Genomic DNA, 17,243 nt, shown 5'->3' with positions numbered 1-17,243 from the left:
GATAGTTGATTAATACATGTTGGAAGGTCTAAAAGACCCATTCACTAGGCATCAAATTATGCAATGTGTTGCACACACTTTGCAGGAACCAATGGTGCCAACAGTGTATGTATATATATATATATATATATATATATATATATATATATATATATATATATATATATATATATATATATATATTATGGTATGGTATGGTATGGTGCCCATCTTGTATATCAGCCCCCCCTTTACCTGGAGCTGGATCCACCACTGCAGTAGGGTAACTACTACAGACCAGCTGAGGAAATGAGATAAAATTTTCACAGTGTAATTACCCTACTGCTGGAAACAATTTCTGCAATGAGTTGTACAACACATCACACAACTTGATGCCCAGGGTGGATGGGGCTTTATGGATTTTCAAATAGGATTCTCATCAAGAAGGTACAAACTGCAGTTTTTATATGTACCCTTTTATAATTAATGTATATTGAGACCACTGTAAAACTGCCACAGTATTATAATTGCGTATAATTCACCTCTTGGTCTGCTGCGGGTCTCTCTCGAGACAGCCAGCCGTTCCCCTACGGAAGAGCACAGAGCTCGTAGTACCGATCTTTGGGTAGGACTGAGACCACTCACACACAACACACTGCGACAACGAGGTCACAACTCCTTGCCTGACGTCGCGTACCTACTCACTGCTAGGTGAACAGGGGCTACACGTGAAAGAGGATAAACCCAACTTGTCTTCACTCGGTCGGGGAATCGAACCCCAGTCCTTCTGGTTGTGAACCAGATGCTCTACCCCTGAGCTACTGGGCTGTGTGTGTTTATGTATATACACACACACATACCTACATGCTAATTTACAAATTGTGGAATAAAATGGAAGTAGATCACGAGGAGTTATTGCTAAGAACACCAGCAACACACGAGAACACAGTAAAAAATTGAGAAAAGGAAGATGGAACAGACTGAGGATGTAGTATTGGCGAAGTGTGGACAAGTACAGATATGGAGAGAGGACCACACCAGCGTAAGCCCAGGCCCTGTAAAATTACAACTAGGCAAACTAGGTAAATACCTGTGAAATGCCTGAATTTACTCTTTTCTCCACTCCCACACGACCATCGTGTGTAACGAAACACACGAGAAATTAATCCAGACAAGGAAAGGTTTGCCGGCGCCGGGGATCGAACCCGCGACCAGCGTAACGGGAGAGCCACTCCTTTACCAGTCGGCCAAAGAGGTACCCCACTGGCTATGTGGGTTATGGGAGGCTCGCCCATCAGGCAAGTCGTGTCACTACACCTATGTTCCACCTATGATGTCAGTAGCAGGCTTTCTTGGTGGGGCCTGGTGGTTGGCCCCAGCCCATTATGGCACAGGTAAGTGTTTTATTGTGGCGACATCATGAATGCCTCATGCTGTCCCCCAGAGCTCATTTGTTTATCTATAAGAGATTATCAAGAGTCCGGGTTGATTGGTGGTCCTCTGAACAGCTTTTGGGTAGTCTTAGACCACACAGCAATGACTGAAAATTGTCAGCTTGTAGCAGGTGGGACTCAAACCCAGGCCCTCCAAGACGCCACACCCGCACCACTGATTGCCAGCAAAAGAAATCTACACATCAGAAGTGTAAGAAAACTCTATATACATGTGTTTGTACTTTACACTTGCTTAGCCACCACCTTGTTCACCACCTTGTTTTCGGGAACTTAATCATACATCTGATCGCCAGCCAGCTAAATATAGAAAGAAGAGACTGTGTGGGACTTTCATTTGGAGGAGGCTGTGACTGAGTGTTCACTACCTCCTCCTCCACCATAGTCAGCGTACAGGCGTGGTGTCCTGGAGGACCCATCTTCCACTACAAGCTAACGATTTTCAGTCATCACTATATGGCCAAAGACAGCCAGCATGCTGTGGAGATAAAATTATGCATTATTAGTGGTTTTCCCCATCTGTAATTATGAATTTAATGAATATAACAATACTCGTGTAAAAATACATATGAAGAAGCCCGCATCTGCACACATGCTCGTGTTGCTAACTTGGGCGACTGATATCAACTAATTAAGATTTGCCACTACATTACTACTTTTATTTTAATTGACAAAACATATATTAGAGGAAAAGACTTGAGTACTAACTCAAGTGTTGGTTTACATTTCCATGTAATTAGTTCAAATAAAATTACGCATTCAGAATTTGTAGCACAATAAACCCTTGCTTTAATGAACCAATGGGGGAAGGAGGTGACATTACTTCCGATAATCTGTTATATCTGAGGGATCCAAACTTTTTGCATATAATGAACCTTATTCTCTACGAGGTGAAATGTTCACTATGTCCCATCATTGCTGATGATTAAATGGAATTAGATGGATTAAATGCAAGGTAAGTCCCGAAACTTGTAACAGTTATCATGGGAAAAAAAAAGTGTACCATAATGGATAGGACAGTTCGTTTTGGAAAGATCATCATCAATGAACAACAGAAAGAGAGTGGGAGATAGGACAGAACCCTGTGGGACACCACTGTTGATAGGTTTAGGGGAAGAACAGTGACCCTCCACCACAGCAGAAATAGAACGGTCAGAAAGGAAACTGGAGATAAAGGTACAAAGAAAAGGATAGAAACCGTAGGAGGGTAGTTTGGATAGCAAAGATTTGTGCCAGACCCTATCAAAAGCTTTTGATATGTCCAGCGCAATAGCGAAGGTTTCACTGAAACGGCTAAGAGAGGATGACCAAGAGTCAGTTAGGAAGGCAAGGAGATCACCAGTAGAACGCCCCTTGCGGAACCCATACTGGCGATCAGATAGAAAGTTAGAAGTGGAAGGGTGCTTTTGAATCTTCTGGTTAAGGATTGATTCAAAAGCTTTAGATAGACAAGAAAGTAAAGCTATAGGGCGTTAGTTTGAGGGATTGGAATGGTCACCCTTCTAAGGCACAGGCTGTGCAAAGGCATACTTCCAGCAGGAAGGAAAGGTAGATGTTGACAGGCAGAGACGAAGGAGTTTGACCAGGCAGGGTGACAGCACGGAAGCACAGTTTTTAAGGATAATATGAGGCACTCCTAGAGAGAGAGAGAGAGAGAGAGAGAGGACAGATCACCTAGTCTGGACCAAAGAGTCTGCATTTCTATGTAAATCTGTGTAAATCACCCCGCACAAACCCTTATAGGGAAACACGGACATTCATGATTACAAACTGGAAGCAAAGAGAAAAATAAGGATACACAGAAAAATCAGAAATACAAAAAATAAAGACAATAAGGACTAAATAAGTACACAATAAGGACAAAAGGACAGAAAATAAGGATACAAAGGAAGGAGGATCGAGGTATACGCGGAAGACAACATGGCCTCCGCGGCTTACACGTTCCCCACCCAAACCTTCCCTTATTTCCTCGACCAGTGACTCAACACGTGCACAAGGGGTCACTCACCAGGTCTTGATGGAAGGTAGGTGGTGTCTGCAGCTGTAGAGTTGATAATACAGGTAAATAACGCAGGTAGTACGGGTAAAACAAGGCGGAGATGGAGGAAAGTCTCGGTAAACATCACCACCGCCGCCGCCCTCTTGTCAGCGGTCCGGTGTTGCGAGAAATACCTCCTCGCAGAAATAAGTCGCTCACGCATGCGCCTCGAGGAATACATAGCAGGAAAAAAACATATATATTTGCCTAGTTTTGTTCACCTGTGATTTTTGTGATGGTTGATATTGCCCGCCAGACAATAAGACACCAGACCAACAGACCAAACAAGAAAGAACTGAGTGAACATCAACGTAGGGGTAATTCTTTCTTAAATCTGCCACGTTCGTTTGTTGTAAAGCCTTCAACTGATTAAAAGTGTTGCTCTGATGTTTGTGTCACGTATTGGTGCCGAAACAGGACAAGTAAACGATAGCGGTGAGTGGAATATAGAAAAGTAAGCAAGTTGAACCTCTCTCTGCGAGCTATTTTGCGACTGCGAGCCGATTCCTACAACACTCGAGCAGTGGTTTGGAGCATCGTTACCGATTGTCGTACTCAGAACATTGCATTTTATCAGTTTCAGACCGAAAACTGTAACATCTATACAAACAATGATATTCAATTAAAGTTATTGCTAAAACCGTTAATTATCAATGTGTTTTTTGTCATCCATATGGATCTGAAACTGGAAAATGTAATATGCTGTGTACGATACTCAAGAAAAGACTATGTAAGCGAAGTGTACGAGAAATAAGAATAAACCAATACAAAACGGAATAGGTCAAACGAAGAGGGGAAAAAAAAGGCTTGATTTTCACACCTTGACCATCCTTCCTTCCTTTGTAGCTTTTATTATTTTTCTCTTTGCTTCCAGTTTCCATCCAATAATGTCCATGTGAACTCCCTCTCCAATTTCTAACTCGTCTGATGTTCCCACCAGTGTTTTCATTCTCGATTTTGTACCGTCATAAAGTCCCATCACCTTCTCAATGCCCATCTTATAATTTCCCTTGGTACTCTGTCAAATGTCTTCTCTAGATCTACAAAAACATGATACAATCTCTTCTTCTCCATATACCTTTCCTGAAGCCCTCTCATATATATTGCTTCAGTTGTTGATTTCCCAGGGCAAAAGCCAAACTGACATTCATCAATTCTTATTATCCTTCTCAGCCTCTTCTCCAGGACTTTTTCATATACAATGCCTTTTCATTCACTAAGGCCTGGGAAAGACTGTTTTTTTATATATAAAGAGCCGCAACCTCGACTCAGTTATACCATTTAGTTTCCCTTTACCTTTCATTCATTCCAGCTTTTCCCCTTTTGTATGCTCTCCACTTTATGGCTGTACATACTTTCACTGTGCTCAGCCATCCTCTAATGAGTTGTTCTTGCCTGCTGGAGCTGACAACTTGACTGGGTTTCTTCAACAGTAAAAAAAAAGTTACAATGGTAGAATACAGTCTATGTGTTAATGTGAAACAATGGAGAATAATGATTTTTATTGTTTAAGCTTCCATATATAAATAATTCCTATAGAACCCTAAGATCTAAATGGTTGGTGTGGGATACAGAGTAAATATAGAATAATAATGACAATAATAAGAATATAACTTAGAAATTCAATGGTAGAGATTAAATATCATATACATAATAAACATCTGAATGGAAATGGGTTTAACAATATAATCTTCACAACATTTTCTGTGACATAAAAACAGTGTCAAACAATTTTCAGAGGATAACTCACCTCAGATCTTTGTTTCGGAGCCTCACAGTCATTACCCACGGAAACTATATAGGACTCTACTCCAGAAGAAAAAAATATCACAGGACTTTTTACATAATCAGCAGGCACTTCTTGGTATGCCTGTTAGACATAAAATAGTGCATGTACAAGACAAGAATATAAAATATGAAGGTAGAATTTCAATAAAAGATCTTGGGCACTATATAACGTAATGCTCAGGCCATGAAGACAACAAAAATTACAAAAAAGACAATCATTATACCAAACACCTTGATCATTAGCATCCTGTTGGAGGAGACTGACTTGAAATACTTAAGAAGTTCATGATGGGCTGCTTCCACGTTCATTTCTGCATCATCCACATTGGCATCAATTCTGTGGGAAACCAAAAAGGGTTGAGAGAAGTAAGAGGAGAAATGATGAAACTGAAGTCCACTGAAATGTGAATTCAACTCATGTCTTTGTATTCTTTTAGCTTACTGCCAGCCAAGTTATATTAGGTCAAGATTAACTGTGAAGAATAACCACACCATCTACAGAAGACACTCCCTGAGGTTTTTTCATTTCGCTCTTCACTAAAGTAACACAAATTACTACTAAATCTAATATCATACTCCACCAGTTAACCTCAACACTAATTATTACTTTGCCCCCCTCAATGCAAGTCATATGCTACTGTCTTTAATTGCCTCACTAGTGATGACAGAAAGGAGGAAAGTGCATTTAAGTGAAAAGAGCCAAACAGAACATTTGCACATTCTGCTGTCAAGATTCCATTGCTGACTATAACTGACTTTCTTGGCTTATGTGTAGATTAATGAAATCCTTACTTGACTACATTAATACAATTCGATGGTTCTGGAGATATACTCTGGAGTGGCTGAATAGTCTAATAAATTCACCTGAGATACACAACACTATAATAGTGTATTTCGGAAGAGACTGAGGAACAAGAAAGACAAAGTGCTTCATCAGTTTACCTGTGTACCAGTTCTTCCTGTTCTTTAACCATGGTGGCCAGCTGGGTGAACATCTGTCCCAATTCCACAATTGTAGACTCTATGGTACGCATGGTGTCAGCTCGACTCTGTAGATAGGTGTCCTGTTCCTCCATCAACTGTAGCTGCTGGTGATACGCATTGCCACTTCCTAGGTTGATGGCCACCTCTCCACCTCCAGAGTGACTTCCATCCCTGCCAGGAGTGTGAGCTACTGCTGCCACTTCATCTGCCAGTAGCACTGACCCTTGGTGGTGGCCTGCAATGGCCCCCGGAGGAAGCTCACCACTCACCACCCCACCTGTGAAGTGGTCACGTCGCTCAGCCTGCTTCTTCAAGTTCTGTCATTTAATAAAGAAATATTATTAGTAAACTGCTTCCAAATTCATGAGTGAATATGATGAGAGTAAGATAAACTTCTGACATTACTCTCTATCTCCCTCAAAAATCAATAACATAAAGAACAAAGGACAGAAGTGAACCAATAAGAGATACGAAAAGAAATTGATGAACTCACTTCTGTACGAACTTCCAGAACATCCTTGAATTTCTGTGTAATCAAAGCAACCTTGGTCTGGAGTGTCCCCACCATATTAGAGGAGTGCTTTTGCATGTGGGCACTATTTCCACCCTGTGAGGCAGCTAAGGAGCGGGTGCGCAAGTCACCTAGTTGCTTGGTAAGGGAAGAGAGGTCATGCCGAATGATGCCAGTCAACTCTTGAATTTCACAGTCATGGCTGTCATCAAAGAGTGATCGCTTCTTGGCCACTGGAAAAAAAGACACTTATTAAATTTTTTAAACTATCACCATTATCATCTCATGCTTTTCCTTTTCCTTCCTTTCTTCTTTCTTTTATATCTTTCTCAGATAAATTATGAAAAAAAAACCCTTTACTGTAGCAATAGAAGTAGGGCTTGAAGACATGAGTAAGGTGTTTTATTATGTAAACTAACAGGAAGACGCTGCTAGGTACCTCATCTACATTTATGCAAGAAGCAATTAATTTTGGGATTTAACAATGGCAGAGCATCATGCCAATCACAATCAGTCTGGTGGTGCATGAGTGATAGAACCAGTGGTAGCTAGGCCTAATACAATCCCTTTTACTTTCTTACTGAGCATACTAACCATGCTTAGGTCAATTCTAGTGATTTTAGTAAGTTTTACCTAGCATATATGCCCTGCCTCTGTCATGCTCAGTACAGTTTTCAGCCTATATAAATTAAGTAACTGTTTACATTTAGATCAATTGTTTCTGGTGCATGTGTGGGTGACTGGTGGCAAGAGACAAACCCTCCCCACAAACATGCGAAATGTACTAGGGACATTAAAGCAGTGGAGAATGGAACTGCCCACTCTATTCCAGATGTCAATGGCCCAGCACATGGGTCATGCCATCTATCAAATAAGATCCTCTAAGGAGTATGAGACCTCTTTATGTTATGTGACAAGCTTTTCAATGATCCATGCTTTCCAGTTTCATACTCTGTGCTTTCCAAATTCATGCAAAGTACAAGGATGGACAATACATAAAAACAAAAGAACAATACTTACGGTGAGTTAATTTTTCTAACTTGGCATATGTGCTAGATATATTCCTTCCTATCAATCTGGAAAAAAGAATAATTTATAAATAATTGATGAATAACAGTAAAATCTCCATTTAACATGAACACTGAATGGTCACAAGGTTCAATTTTCTGAACATTAAATTCTGGGACAGGCACAGAGTAATGGAATACATCCCACCACAAGCTCAAGGGCCAATGTAACAGATATAAGCACTAAGGCCACATACAGCCTCAGCATATGCCAGGAAATTTACTTTGCCAATTAATTTGAAATAATTTTCTTTTATTCTTCCATTTAGCATTTTCTGACTTCAAATAATCTTTATACTTTTTTGGGTAGATACAGATTCTGACGCTCTTTCATGGCACATGTCTTAGTTTACAGAAATGTAAGACCAAAGTAGAAAATATTGTGGAACTTCATGACAATTTAAACTAAATTTTCCCAGTGGAGAGTTTGAACAGACTGCAATGGAAGCATACTGTTATTAATGTTAACCGTACTGATGTGACCAGTTTAATACAATAAATGAACATAATTTACCAGATTTCCTTCCAACTCACTTACCTGGATCTCTGCATAAAATCTTGATACTGCCGCAAGTCCCTGGGTCTCTTACTGTCCCGGTGGGGGATGGAACCATTGTGGCTGCTGCCCTGCTGGGAGCGCACAATGCGGCTAAATTCTTGTGTCCGGTCACGGGATGCCATCTCAGTCTCTTCTACACAAGGCAGGTAAGAGTTTCCGGCTGACCAATCTGGGGTACCTGAAATTAAGAAACAATTTCATCTGATAAGATTGAACAAGGAAAGAGTTAATATGAGAACCTAACTGTCACATGAAGACTTCAACAGAGTGTGACATTATTTTTTAGAGTAAGTCTCACTCTCCTCATGGATTTCACCATTATTAAACTGACCTTCTCCCTCACACTTCAGTAGGTCTTCCATTGAGGATTGATTAATTGCAGCATATAAGATTGGCACCACAACTGAAGACTGACTCAGTTTTAACAACAATGTCAATGGAAACCAAACCTGTAGTGCAGATACTTCACATTATTTGCTCATCATAAAATTTGTATTGAAAGAGTTATAATGGTGTTGATAACTCATGGTAAGGCACTTCTCAGTGCTAAGTTTTACAATGGGAGGGGAGGGAGAAGTAGCAATTTTCACAAAAAACTAGAGGAATATGAATATAAGAACCACAAAATAAGGCCAGGGAGGCTATGGGCAATCACGATAACCATGTGGGAGTTAAGATGTGCAGTTATACTAATGAATGGATGCAACTGGGTGAAGTATAGAAGGTTTGCATCTTATGCAAGATGACAGTGAAATGATTTGACATCCCAGCAGGCTAGTCATCCTTCTTCTTTTTTTTTCTTTTTTTTACAATCAAACCGTGCAATACTTTGGGGTTGACATGAAAGTCAGACTCATGAATAGGTATCATGTAACTTGGTGCACAATTGTATTTGAACACCTTAAAAGCATATAGGCAATATTAACCCTTTCACGCACCACGACGCGATTCACTTCAAAACGGAATCGTCTTCATCAGCTTTTGACTCAAATCGCATCAAAAACTTTAAAAAATCCGCCCAAAATAAAGTATCTTTCAGAATTGCGTCAATTTTGGGGGGGTCAAAGATCCAAGCTTGACCTATAAAATATACTAATTGTCAACTCTCTCGTGCTGTTGGATTTGAAGTGATAATTGCCCATGTTTTAGTTGCCTCTAAGCAGGCAGCCTGTGAGGGCGACTGTTGTCCCTTTAAATTGTTTTTTTCAGAGTTGATAAACTTCGCTATTTATTTGCATTTCTTGATCATTTTTTTCTTCAATAAGGCAAAATAATCTCTTCCAAAACCAACGATATATAATAATGTCAGGAAAAAAGAATACTCGTGGGTGAAATCGATATCATGACAAAAAAAATTCGCCACACGGTCAGGCCATTGTGCGAGGCCCCCTAGGAAGCCCCAGACGGATGTCGCAGTGGAAAAAAAACTTATTAAACTTTGGTGCGTGAAAGGGTTAATATGAAAACAATAAGTTAACGGTTATTGAAAAAGAAAATCAATTAACTGATTTTGACAAGATGAACTCCTATTAATGAAAGTTTGTGAATCATACTGCCAACTGAGAATAAGACTGCTGTCAAACTAAAACAAATGTTTTTTTAAGACTCTTATGCACCTATACATACAATGTCCCATGTACTAAAATATACAAAATATTCAAACAAATTTTTCTTTTCTGGATAGACTAAGCTTCTAGCAAATTTATAAACAAGCAGTTATTCAGCTATGAGGTAAACAAAATATCTTACGGCTGTTCTCCTGGAGTGCGTAACTGGAAGGTTGGGGACGGGGTGAGGACCAGGAGTAAGTGCTCTGAGCTGGCTTTGGTCCTCCTGGCTGCTCTCCGATGTTTGGGACTACTGAATCAGTCTTCTTGTGGTAGGCGTCGTTTGACTGTGATCCCCAATTTGGTCCGTTGTTGTTGTTGCCACCAATGACAACCTGCCAGGAGAATTTTGATCAACTATTTCCTGCAATACTTTAAATTTTGCTTCAGCATATACATTTTTTGTCAAATGGCACCTATGCTAAAGTAAAAAACTTGCAATAAGAACTACATCGTTTCACAGTGGATAATCAACAACTGACATCCATGACACTAACCAAATTGAAGAAAAAGCAGTTGAGTATAATGAACCACTATGCACAGCTTGAGAATGGTGTAAGATAAGGTGACACCTCTCCAAAAATATTAATGGTGTTTAGAGACATTTAAGATGGGACAACATGAGAATCATAAGTAAAGAAGTACAAAAAATTAAGACATTTCAAAACCTACACCACACAAGCTTGTCGGCAGTCTCGGAAGGGTGCCGCAGCGAAAGGGTTAATTAACAACGTTAGATTTACAAATAACATAATCTTACAAAATGAGTCTGAGGAACACTTTCAGAGTCTGTATATACCTAGGCCTGAAGAAGAATATGAAGCAAACAAAGGAAATGTAATGAGTTGGTGGTACAAGAAATAATGATTGAAAATGAAATACTTGAGAGTTGAGAAATGTGCTTATCTGGATCATAAAATTAATGCAAAGCAAGACCATGAAAAATAAATAAATCAATAAGAATGAAATGGAAAGTTTTTGATGTCAGAAACAGGAACCTGCCACTCTCCGTGAACAGAAAGGTGTACAGCCAATGTATCATGCCAGTTCTGACATATGGTTAAGAAACTGAGCACCTCACAAAGCATTTAGAGAAAGCTAAGAAATGCAGAGAGAGGAATGGAGAAAAAATGCCAAGTATAGTAGGGAGAGATAAGAAGTGAACAGCATGGGTTTGAGTAAACATAAAGGTTGAAAATATTATGATAATTAAGAAATGGACTTGGGCTGGACATATGGACAGAACTGATAAAAGATGGACAACCAAGGTTTAGAGTATCAACCCAGAAACTATAGGAGTCAAGGAAGGCAGAGGACCAAGTAGGAAAAAAAAGAAAAGAAAAAAAAAGCACATTTACTGGAGCAGGATGGAGTATAGTATCATCAGACAGAAAGATGTGGAAAATGTTGGGAAAGACCTTTATCCTGCAGTGGAATACATAGTTAGTAATGGCCAAATATGATGATGCTGATGATGATGAGCTACTGACCTGAGGAAACAAAGTGTAGGCTGTCTGTGTTGGGTCGGGCTGGAGCTGGAGAGGGTGGGTGCTGGGGTTGAGAAACACAGGTGCTCCAGGGGCTGATGGCTCCTCCACATAAGACTCAGACCCCGCTCGCCTCCGTCTGGCCGTCATTACCCACTACTGAATACCCTGAAGGATAAGTGGGAGGACTGAAGGCACAGAGGGTAAAAAAATTCCACATGATGGGCTTTTGACATTCAAAGCCCACATATCTGAAAAAGTTAATAAGGCCTATCAAATAATGGGTATGATACGTCGTACATTTACTGCTCTTGATGTACCTACATTTAGATGTCTCTTCAAGACTATGGTATGACCCCATCTTGATTATGCTCAGTCGATATGGTCCCCCTACAAGAAGAAGGATATAAGTATAGTGGAAAATGTCCTGAGAAGAGCATCCACGTTATTACCAGGATTCAAGAACCTCACATATCAAGAACGATTGAAACGATTGGAGATACCAACAATGGTTTACAGAAGGCTAAGGGGAGATATGATTGAGGTATATAAAATCCTCAATGGTAAATATGATGAGGATGTGAACATTCATCTTGAGAGACACACAGGGCCGACACATTGAAACAACTTGAAGCTATGCAAAATGAGGTCCAGGACACAAAAGAGGCAAATGTTCTTCCATTCAAGAGTCGTGGATGCCTGGAATAGCCTTCCCAATGATGCAGTAGATGCCGTGAGCATGATGTGGTAATCATTGAGAATCACTATGCGCCTCCAAAATACGATATTACGCCTCCATATTATACATAAGGGACGAAATACATGTCCCTTAACTATAATATGAAGGCGGAAAAAATTAAAAGTAAAGAAAAAGTGGTAAAGGTAGTGAAAAGGCATATTATACATACGCGTGCTTTGTTTTGGTGGCGGCCATTGGGAAGTGAGCAGTGTTGTCAATGATTCGGTTAGTGAAGGTATGCTAGGTTAGCGATGGTACGTTTAGTTAGCCATTAGCCCACGCATGTGAAACCAGGTCCACCACACGTGGTTATTTTTTCTTTTAGAACACGCACCTTTACCCAAAGGGTTTTGTGAAGGTTTGGCCCAGGTATAGTATTAGGTAAAGGTGCATGTTCTAAAAAATAAAAAAAAATAACCACACGTGGTGGACCTGGTTTCACATGCGTGGGCTAATGGCTAACTAAGTGTACCATCGCTAACCTAGCATACCATTCATAACCGGATCGTTGGCAACACTGCTCACTTCCCAATGGCCGCCATCAAAACAAAGCGGCGCGTGTATGTATAATATATCTTCTCACTACCACTTTTTCTTTACTTTTAAGTTTTTCCGCCTTCATATTATGGTAAAAGGACATGTATTTCGTCCCTTAACTATAATACGGAGGCATAATATCGCATTTTCGAGGCGCGTAGTGATTCTCAATTATTACCCATGATGTCATTTGAGAAACGTTTAGATAAGTTTTGGTCTAATCAACAAATTAAATATAATTTTGAAGAAAAATTGGTAACCACCCCAGCACACCACCTGAGTATTAGTTTAGAGAGTGACAATGATCTGGACATAGAGGCCTAGTTTTGGCCTGCGTCTAGTAAATCCGTAAGGTTCCGTGAGGTAAGGGAAGGTTACACTTCCGCCTGTGCCGCGGGGCCGTGGGGCGACACCCTGACGTAGCAGCACAGGGCCACCTCGCTGGCCTTGAAGCCTTGGAGCCACTCTTGGCAGCCACGTTATGTAATGGTTGAGACAAGCACGGCCACAGACACCACCGCGGCACCGGGCGGCCAGCAGCAGGCCCTGAATACCGTGAAATATGTTGGGAAATTTGACGAAACTTTCATTCTGGAGCCCCGCAATGCTCCCCCTCCTCCCGCACGCCCCCCCGCCTGAGGGGCCGCCCGTGTGGGCAGGACGTGCCTGGGGGTGACCCGGACTAACAGTTACGGCGTGCAGGCCCTGGGCGGGGCAGGCAGCAGCGCCAGGGGCTCACCATTCCTCCCGTCACAAGACAAGTAAACACGGCGGCCACGTTAACGCGTGACGTCACCGACAGCCGTGACGTCATTTTATTTCTTAATCCTAAACGTCAAACAGCAGTTAATTGCTGAATACATCAAATTAAGATATGCCTTATGATAAATTGATTAGTACGTATATTTATATCAAAATATGCTATATACTTTTGGAGGGGAGGAGGAAGTGTTTAATAGAATTTCTTACTCTTTTCTTTTTCTTTTCCGTGCCAAAGGATGACTAAAAAAAATAATAACAAACTGACTCTTTAATAAAGACCTATAATAGGAAGGGCTATTTAAAAACTTTTCAAAGAGGATATTTTTTTTGCATTATGGGAAAAGGATCTTTGTCTGTATACGATGTATGTCTATAACGTCCATACGATAGGCTATACGATAATTTCTTGACAACATCTACCCAAATTCAATGGTAACTACTATAATGGTTACTTCAGTTCCTGATAACTAATCTTTTCTTGAGTTCGTTGCCCTCGGATGAGGGTAACCCACTGTATAGTGGGAATATTCCTGCTCATTTACTTTCTTCTTTAGCATATCTTTTCCCATGCCTAACTAAATAATATTCTTCTGTCCCTCCCTCGATCCCATTCCTAACGGTTGAAGCTCAAAACCAGATAAAAAAAAGATACTGGTGCAACCATTGACTGAGTTTATTGTTGCAAGTAAAACAACAAAGGAGAAGGGAGGAGCATGCCATCCCAACCCCCAGGCAGTGCAGTGTGTGATTATACAACTAAGGATACATGTGTAAGTAGCACCAGGAAACTAAAAAGATACAATGGTAGGGGACAAGTGCTAAAAAAAAAATAAAGGCCTTGATTTAGTCAAGGGAGCAGACATAAGGGACTGTACATATGGACTACAATCTAGGGGCAAATGCAGGATACTCACTGAGCACAGCTGAGGGAACATTATTGTTAATGAACTACCCCACCAGCCCAGGCAGGTCCCAGTGGCCCTGTGGGCGGTAGGCACTAATAGCAGAACATTGCAGGACATAGTGTTTGAGCGTGTGACCCCCTGCCCTGGCACACAAGCGGCAAGGTACAGGGTCAGCCCCACTGACCTCCCAGTAATATCTATAGCCCAGCCTCAGCCGCATCACCACCAGATCATAGGATGCACTAAGCCTACCATAAGTGTGGGTACAGATACTTGATACCTGGGCATAGTGAATGCTGGAGGGACTACCATCCTGACACCTCAAGGCAAGCTGATTGCTAACAGACTCACTAACAAGGGATCTAAGTCTATTCTTAACATAATTATAGGTGTATTCAACACCTGTGTGTACATTGAGATCATCAGAGGCAGCACGAGCAAGTCTGTCTGCCTTTTCATTATGGGGCAGCCCAACATGTGAGGGCACCCAGATGAAGTGTGCAGTAGCACCACAGCGCTCCAGCAGGCTAAGGGCACTTAGGCACTTATTGACTATATCACAGTCAGAAGGGGAGGAAGACGGAAGTGCATACAAGGCACATTGACTATCAACAAACAGGTACACATCTTTCCCAAGAGCTACAGTGATATGGAGGCCAAGTACCTACAAAAAAACAAATTATGTGCTTGTACTTGTACTTAAAGTAGGGCTTACAGACTATTTGTGTCATGCCCCACTGATTTGATTTTCTCTCCTACAACTCAATAATCCCCACACGTCCTCTGTGTGTATCGAAACCCAAGAGAAATTAATCAAGATCAGGAGAGGGTATTCGCTGGCTGCCTGGGATTGAACCTGCGACCAACGTGACGGGAGAGCCACTCCTTACAGAGTCTGCCAAAGAGGAACCCACTCGCCAAGTGGGCTATGGGAGGCTCCCTTATCAGCCTAGTCACCGCACTACACGGCTATGTAGATTAATTTTTGTGTGTTGACAATGTCCCTTTCAGACATACCTCCAATATTCCCATTTTCTATTAACCTTGGAGAGCATGGGCCATCCTACCTGTTACCCTGTTACCCTGTTACCTGTTACCCTGCAGGGAATTGCAGGAGAGGATCCCCACCACTATGCCACCACTGTCATGCCCCGCTGATTTGATTTTCCTACTTCTCAATAATCCCCACACGTCCTCTGCGTGTATTGAAACATACAAAAAATTTATCAAGACCAGGAGAGGGTATTCGCCAGCTGCCTGGGATTGAATCCGCGACCAGCATGAGGGGAGAGCCACTCCTTACCGAGCCGGCCAAAGAGGTACCCCACTCGCCAAGTGGGCTATGGGAGGCTCCCTTATCAGGCCTAGTCACTGCACTACACTGTACTTGGAGTTTAAACATTCAATTGTACCTGTAATTGTAGCTACTTGTACTTTTTAGACCCAAAACTGAAAAATACCAAGTACATTCAAGTACAGACAAGTGTGCTACATTATATTTAATCAAAAGTTATATACCGTATATAGATTCTAGTGAACTTTGTGATCATACTATTGGGTAAAGACGTACAATATGTTATGGTATTGTAGTGTAATATCATAGTCTCATTAATGTGTATATACAAAAACTACTAACTTTCATGCTTTATGAATCTGTGACAGGAACTTTTTTATCACAAAGTTCTTGTACTTAAGTAGGCAACATATAATGACATGTACTTAATTGGACATATATATTGTAATTTATAAGTACAAAGCAAAGTGCTTGTCAACGCGTCCATATCTCGCTTCCTACCAGTGTTGTGCACACTACCTGCTAAAAGTAGTGGCACTACCGCTACCACTACTTCAGTCAGATTGTAGTGGCACACCTCTACAGCTACTCATTTCTGAATGTAGTGCACTACCGCTACTACTGCTACTTGTGAACAATAAGTACTGAAAAAACATAATTGTCTTTTATAGATATTGTTACCTTCCACGTCCTTGATAGAGTACTGAGTAAGTCACTTTACATTTCCTGTATGTTAGGCTAGAAGATTCACTCACCTCCCTCTGCTGTGCTGGTTGACTCACCCATTTTTTACCAGTTTCCAAGACTTCATGAACCGTGATCAGGAATATCCATGAGTGACTAATCACCTACTGTCCACAGTTACGCAGCCAGCCACACCTCCAGTCTCAGATTCACTTCTTAGTGAGCGTTAGGTGACTGACAAGAGTGACGGGCCGTGGCTCTGCCATTGCCTTCTCGATATAGGGTCACTTGCGATAGCTTAATCCTGGGGATTCTACTTTCCCCTGGTGGACTGGATAACTTAGAAGATAGGGAGATTTAGATAGAGAGGAGGCAAGAGCTCCCGCTCGAAGCTATCCCATTCTGTTAGGGATTAAGTTATCGTGAGAGGACTTGCCAATAATGATGAAATATATGTAGTTGTCTAGTTGATATACAGGAAATTAGCAACAAGGATTGTCACCATATCTCATTTTATCAGGTATACCTTCAAATTAATAAATATTCTTGGCATTGACTATCTCCTTGTCTGTGTCATCTATATCAATACACCAATAGGGAAGGCAGTTTCTGAATATCAATTGGGCACCTTGTCTTCCTCAGTTTCTAACCATGGCCTGTTTTTCTATGTATTCAATACAAACAGGACTCCACTTGTTACTTACCTCCATTCTGACTGTTATTCCCTTACCAATGTCATCTGCATTGTAATTTTCAGTCCATTTTGAGTGAAAATTTTACTCTTCCTATATTCTTTCATTTCCATAACTGCATGGGACCTTATCAAATGCTTTCTTCATATCCAAGCATAC

At 41.0% G+C, this 17,243-nt stretch overlaps 1 protein-coding gene across 3 annotated transcripts; it reads right to left on the bottom strand.

The window, feature by feature from the left end:
- Positions 1-4,957: 4,957 nt before the first annotated feature.
- Positions 4,958-13,575, bottom strand: LOC126993201 (syntaxin-5-like). 3 transcript variants are annotated; one of them, XM_050852068.1, is made up of 9 exons: positions 13,487-13,540; positions 11,796-11,861; positions 11,475-11,639; positions 10,127-10,319; positions 8,357-8,555; positions 7,772-7,827; positions 6,734-6,984; positions 6,199-6,557; positions 4,958-5,593 (listed from the first exon to the last, which is right to left on the bottom strand). In XM_050852068.1, the coding sequence occupies exons 3-9, from the start codon at positions 11,619-11,621 to the stop codon at positions 5,434-5,436; spliced, it is 1,365 nt and encodes a 454-aa protein (XP_050708025.1). In that variant the 5' UTR covers positions 11,622-11,639; positions 11,796-11,861; positions 13,487-13,540; the 3' UTR covers positions 4,958-5,433. The 3 variants fall into 3 exon arrangements, with proteins under 3 accessions (XP_050708025.1, XP_050708024.1, XP_050708026.1); XM_050852067.1 differs by lacking the exon at positions 11,796-11,861 and having other exon boundaries at positions 13,487-13,575; XM_050852069.1 differs by lacking the exon at positions 11,796-11,861 and having other exon boundaries at positions 13,435-13,535.
- Between the last annotated feature and the right edge of the window lie 3,668 nt (positions 13,576-17,243).

Source organism: Eriocheir sinensis, unplaced genomic scaffold, assembly GCF_024679095.1.
Source record: "Eriocheir sinensis breed Jianghai 21 unplaced genomic scaffold, ASM2467909v1 Scaffold582, whole genome shotgun sequence".
NCBI lineage: Eukaryota > Metazoa > Arthropoda > Malacostraca > Decapoda > Varunidae > Eriocheir > Eriocheir sinensis.
The sequence above is the reverse complement of the archived record's forward strand: the minus strand, read 5'-3'. Positions and strand labels throughout refer to the sequence as shown.